At 37.9% G+C, this 6671-nt stretch overlaps 1 protein-coding gene across 1 annotated transcript; it reads right to left on the reverse strand.

Moving 5' to 3' along the window:
• Positions 1 to 329: 329 nt before the first annotated feature.
• On the reverse strand, positions 330 to 1062 carry LOC118624264 (mediator of RNA polymerase II transcription subunit 21-like). The gene has a single exon (XM_036252401.1). The coding sequence runs from the start codon at positions 1048 to 1050 to the stop codon at positions 616 to 618; it is 435 nt and encodes a 144-aa protein (XP_036108294.1). The 5' UTR covers positions 1051 to 1062; the 3' UTR covers positions 330 to 615.
• Positions 1063 to 6671: the final 5609 nt, after the last annotated feature.

The raw sequence follows: 6671 nt of genomic DNA on the forward strand, positions 1-6671 counted from the left end.
TTCTTAGGAATGAACCTCAATGCTTACATAATGGGTAACAAATATGTCACTGTAACATCAGATTTATTTATTTTAAAATTTGATCACTTCAGGCTAAATGTATATATTCAAGAACCTAAACTTATATATGAGCCTAAACTTACATATCCAAGAAATACAAAGAGACAAACCTCTTTACTTAGACTTTGAAATATCTAAAAGAAATGTCAGATCTACTGCATTTAAACTAATTTATGACAGTTTTTAAAAAAGTATGTGGACCATATCAAAATTGCCTTTGGCTTTGTATTTTGAGGGATTTTATCTTTTTTTTTTTTTTTTTTTTATAGTATATGTGTTTAATTAAATTATAAACATTAATGCAATAGCTGCCTCAATTTCATTCAGATAATAAAAAATGATGGTATAATGATAGTTTAAAGCTGGTTCAATCACAATTTTACAAGCTAATTTATCAAGAGTGAAAATAGAAGACTATTAAAAATAGCTAAAAAGATAACGTGTTATAGTGCTTAATTTTCAGTAACTGTTGGTAAGGCTTACATCTGAATCTGATGCAGAATTCTTAATGGCATTGAAACAGTTCTTTTCTCAGCCACATGGTATATATGGGTACTATGAGTCTGGAAGAGACTGGCTATGGGTACCACTTCTTGTCTTCAGCTGTGACTGCGCAATGTCAGCAAGTGCACTTTGTATCTTTTCCAGAAGCATGTCCCCTCGATAAACAACATCCTCCAGACATGTAGCAGCTTTGTGGTTTTCTTCTTCTAGCTTATACAAGCTAGCAGCCTGTAATGCAGCTGTAGATTCTTCACTTGGCAAGGAATCTATCAAAACATCAATGTCTTTTGCTGTTCGTGCAATCAGTGCGGCAAAAAGCTGGGCATATTCTTCTGTAGGATTAGCAGGCTGATCTTTGTTAATTGCTGTCTGAATATTACTAAAAGAGGCAGGAGGACCACACTGCTGCAACACTCCAATGGCATTACAAAACTGATCTGCAAGCGAGTTCACGGCGTCCTGCAGCTGCGTGAGTCGATCCGCCATGTTTCTCCCATAAGCAAAAAGGGATTTTATCTTTTTGTAATACAAAATCATTAAATAAATATCATAACAAAATAAAAATTATTTCCAATAAAAAAAAGTGTATTGTCCAAAAATCTACATGTTCAACTATAATAAAATCAACTTAGCTTGACCATTTGATAGTTGGCCACCTCAGAGGTTAGGGTTCAAGGACTTAAGCACACCTCTTTGGCACTCCTGTGCCTAGACCAATCAGAGCACACCTCATTCCAATGAACAACTTTCAGCTCAACCATGTGCATAAAATTAATAGATAAGTGCAGTTTTCAATGGAAGTCAACTCCCTTTTGATATGGTACCCCTGACTGCTTGCTCACAGATGTCCTGTATGACCTTGGCTCGAAGCACATGTTATAGTACATCTTCCAAATTGGACACAATAGCAAACTAAAAGTTATTCCAACTCTAAATAGACAAAATAATGACATTTTCATCAGCTAAGTCCTCTATCCTGACATTTACTCTGCTGAAAAAGAGGCAGTCAGTATTTAATTAAAAAAAGAGGAAAGAAATGTTAAATTTTAAAGACAGGCCATACCAAGGCCCTGCCCATCTCTTGCATATGTTCTAAGACTTCCCATCTTGTTCATAAGCTCCTGCTCCCCTGTCCTTTCTGTGGTTCAAGCACGCCAAGCTGTTCAGCCCTCCAGGCCTCTGCACTTGCTTTATCTGCCTAGAATATTCTGACCTGATTTTTGCATTGCCTTTCAGTTCACTGTAACTCCAGAGGGATGCCTTCTCTGGTTCCACTTTCCTCCAAGTGGTTTTCACTCTAACACTTACCGCTATCTAAAATTGTTTATTTACCCCTTTATATCTTTCTCAAATACTAAGGTATTTATGTCTCGAGAGTAGAAAATTTGCCCGTTTTTGTTCACCAGTGTGAAAATAGTTCCCTGGCCCTTATTAGAAACTTAATAAATATTGATTAATGTAACAAATGATTAAAATTGAGCTGATACAAGCATTTTTATTTAAGGGCCAAATTTAGGAAATAATTGTTCCTTAATACTGACATTTCTCATTTAATCGAAATTTACCTTGAAGAAATTCAAAGTAAGGAATGAATCAGGTTCCACAGTCATTCTCAGGAATGGATACCCAGCCCTCTGCTCTGCAATGTGCTGTGCTCATGCTGGGGTGACTCCGTGTCAGTCACACTCAGGGAACCGGCTGGAGTCTAGGGGAGACAACGCATCTTGCCCCATCAGTGACTTGCTGTGCTCTTAACAAAGTCATGAAATATTAGTGAAATAATTTGGGGGAAACAGAAGAGTCAATACTTATTAGTCTGTTCAGTTTAGTGTGCTAGCTGACAAATACAGTCTCCACCCTACCCTTACCCTCCACCAAGTGAGTGTTCAAATCACCAAGCAAAGGCAAGTTATTGCCCCTACACATTTTATTCATTTTAAGGTACAGTTAAATTACATCAAATTATGCAGGCATTCCTGATATTTTATACAATAATCAGTCAGAGCACATAAGGAGGAGGTGAAAAAGGGGCATAACAAGAATAATGTAATTAAATCTGGGGGTTTGAAGAAGGTCAGAGCATGCCAAAGTTTTGCCAAAACTTAAACCCTAGAACTCTCTGCTTCTTCCTTGGGAACAGCATGTGCTACAGGATGGGGCAGAATGCTTTTATTTATTTATTTCAAGAATATTCTTTTTTTTTTTTTACTAATTTATTTTTGTTACAGATGTTTCTCCCTTTTCCCTGCAGATACCCTTCTTCCTATTTTGCCAGCCCACCACACATTGCTATCTATATCCATTGGTTACGCATTCATGCATATAAGTTCTTTGGTTTATCTCATCCCTTCCCCCCACCCCTCTCCTCTGAGGTTTGTCAGTCTGAACCGTACTCCTTTCTATGTCTCTGGGTCTGTTTTGTTCATCAGCTTTTTTCTGTTCATTATATTCCACAAATAAATGAGATCATGTGGTATTTGTCTTTCTCTGATTGGCTTATTTCACTTACCATAATACTCTCCAGGTACACTGCTGGTGGGAATGCAGACTGGTGCAGCCACCATGGAAAACAATATGGTGTTTCCTCAAAAGATTAAAAATTTAACTGCCATTTGACCCAGTGATCCTACTTTAAGGAATATACCCCCAGAAGCATGAAATACCAATCAGAAAGAATATATGTACCCCTATCTTCAAAGCAGCATTATTTACAATTGCCAGAAGCACAGATCAGCAACAGAGAACCATCCCCGAAAACTACAGCAAAGGCTGAGCCCCACTGGGCAGCAGCACTCCCCAGCCTTGCTGGATAGAGTAGTCTTGGATTCAGATCCTTGTTTTTCAGGGCCTTGATTACTTCATGCCACACCCTTCTGGCCTGTAGTGTTTCTGTTGAGAAGTCAGCTGACAGCATTATGGGGTTTCCTTTGTAGGTAACCTGTGTCTTATCTCTTGCTGCCTTTAGGAGTCTCTCTTTGTCTTTTTTTTATTTTTTTATTGATTAATTTTTGTTACAGATGCTTCTCCTTTTTTCCCCCACTGATTCCCCCCTCCCTCTCCCTCCCTGCCCCTTCCCCAGATGGTTGTCCATGTCCACTGTTCATGCATACATGCGTATAAGTTCTGTGGTTCATCCCTCCCCCACCTCCCCACTCCTTAGGGGATTTTCAGTCTGTACCCCGCTTCTGTGTCTCTGGGACTACCCCATTTCTCAAACTGTTATGTTCATTATATTCCACAAATAAGTGAGATCATACGAAATTTGTCTTTCTCTGTTTGGCTTGTTTCACTTAGGATGATACTTTCAAGGACCTCCATGTAGTCTCAAAGGATAAGAGATCTTTCTTTCTTACCGCTGCATAGTACTCCATTGTGTATATGTACCACAGCTTTTTGATCCATTAGTCTACTGATGGACACTTGGGCTGTTTCCAGATCTTAGCGATTATAAATAGTGCTGCTACAAAGATGAGGGTACATATATTCTTTCTGATTGGTGTTTTAGGCTTCTTAGGGTATATTCCTAGAAGTGGGATCACTAGGTCAAATGGAAGATCAATTTTTTATTTTTTGAGTTGACACCATATTGTTTTCCATTGTGGCTGCACCAGTCTGCATTCCCACCAGCAGTGTACTAGAGTCCCCTTTTCTCCACACCCTCGCCAACACTTGTTCTTTGATGATTTGTTGATGGCGGCCATTCTGACGGGTGTGAGGTGATACCTCATTGTTGTTTTGATTTGCATCTCTCTGATGATTAGTGATGATGAGCATTTCTTCATATGTTTCTTAGCCATTTGTATGTCCTGTTTGGAGAGGTGTCTATTTAGTTCCTCTGCCCATTTTTTAATTGGATTCTTTGTCTTCCTTTTGTCGAGTTGTATGAGCACTCTATATGTATTGGAAATTAGCCCCTTATCTGATATAACATTGGCAATTATGCTCTCCCATACAGTGGGTAGCCTTTCCGTTTTGATGATTGTATCTTTCGCTGTGCAGAAGCTTTTGAGTTTGATGTAGTCCCATGTGTTCATTTTCTCCTTTGTTTCTATTGCCTTAGGTGATGTGTCAGTAAAAATTCTGCTGCGTATGATGTATGAGATTTTGTTGCCCACAGTCTCCTCTAGGATTTTTATGGATTCATGAGTTACATTTAAGTCTTTTATCCATTTTGAGTTTATTCTGGTGTAGGGTGTAAGTTGATGGTCTAGTTTCATTTTTCTGCAAGTAGCTGTCCAATTTTCCCAGCACCATTTATTAAAGAGGCTGTCCTTACTCCACTGTATGCTTTTGCCACCTTTGTCAAATATTAATTGAGCATATTGCCTTGGGTCCATTTCTGGGTTCTCTATTCTGTTCCACTGGTCTATATACCTTTTCTTGTGCCAGTACCAGGCTGTTTTGATCATAGTGGCTTTGTAGTATAACCTGAAATCTGGTATTGTGATCCCTCCAACTTTGTTCTTCTTTTTCAAGATTGCTGTGGCTATTCGAGGCCTTTTTTGGTTCCATATGAACTTTTGAAGTAATTGTTCTAATTCTCTGAAGTATGCCGTTGGTATTTTGATGGGGATTGCGTTGAATCTATATATTGCTTTGGGTAATATGGACATTTTAATGATGGTAATTCTCCCAATCCATGAACAGGGTATGTGCTTCCACTTTTTAATATCTTGCTCTATTTCTTTTTTCAAAGATCTGTAGTTTTCTGTGAAGAGGTCCTTTATTTCTTTGGTTAAGTTTATTCCTAGGTATCTTAATTTTTTTGCCACAATGGTAAATGGGATTGTTTGCTTAGTTTCTCTTTCTGTGAGTTCATCATTGGTGTATAAGAATGGCATCGATTTCTTGACGTTAATTTTGTATCCTGCTACTTTGCCAAATTCATTTATTAAGTCTAGTACACTTTTGGTGGAGTCTTTGGGGTTTTCTATGTACAGTATCATGCCATCTGCAAATAATGACAATTTCACTTCCTCCTTTCCAATTTGGATCCCTTTTATTTTTTCTTCATGTCTGATTGCTGTGGCTAAGACTTCCAGTACTTTGTTAAATAGGAGTGGCGAAAGTGGGCATCCTTGCCTTGTTCCTGTTCTTAAGGGAAATGCTTTTAGTTTTTGCCCATTGAGTATGATGTTGGCTGTAGGTCTTTCATATATGGCCTTTATTATGTCTAGATATGATCCCTCTATTCCCACACTGCTGAGCGTTTTTATCAGAAATGAATGCTGGATTTTGTCGAAGGCTTTTTCAGCATCTATTGATATGATCATGTGGTTTTTATTCTTCATTTTATTTATGTGGTGTATCACATTTATGGATTTGCGAATATTGTACCAGCCTTGTATCCCTGGGATGAATCCCACTTGATCATGTTGGATAATTTTTTTGGTGTATTGCTGGATTCGATTTGCTAGTATTTTGTTCAGGATTTTGGCATCTATGTTCATCAGGGATATTGGCCTGTAGTTTTCTTTCTTTGTGGTGTCTTTTTCTGGTTTTGGAATTAGAATTATGCTGGCTTCATAAAATGAGTTTGGAAGTCTTCCTTCTTCTTGAATTTTTTGGAATAGTTTGAGGAGAATGGGTATTAGTTCTTCTTTGAATGTTTGGTAAAACTCCCCCGTGAAGCCATCCGGGCCTGGGCTTTTGTTTGCTGGAAAAGTCTTGATTACATCTTCAATTTCTTCTGTTGTTATTGGTCTGTTCAAGTTTTCAATCTCTTCCTGATCCAGTTTTGGGAAACTATGTGTTTCTAGAAATTTGTCCATTTCGCTTAGATTTTCGAATTTGTTGCCGTATAATTGTTCATAGTAGTTGTTAACGATCTTTTGTATTTCTGTGGTGTCAGTTGTTAGCTCTCCTCTTTCATTTCTGATTTTATGCATTTGGATTCTCTCTCTTTGTTTCTTGGTGAGTTTAGCTAAGGGTCCATCAATCTTGTTTATCTTTTCGAAAAACCAGCTCTTTGTTTTATTGATCCTCTGAATTGTTTTGTTGGTCTCTATGTCATTTATTTCTGCTCTAATCCTTACTATTTCCTTCCTTCTACTTGCTCTGGGGTTTTCTTTTTGTTTGCTTTCTAGTTCTTTAAGTTGTGAGGTTAG

This window comes from Molossus molossus, unplaced genomic scaffold, assembly GCF_014108415.1.
Source record: "Molossus molossus isolate mMolMol1 unplaced genomic scaffold, mMolMol1.p scaffold_m16_p_10, whole genome shotgun sequence".
Classification (NCBI taxonomy): domain Eukaryota; kingdom Metazoa; phylum Chordata; class Mammalia; order Chiroptera; family Molossidae; genus Molossus; species Molossus molossus.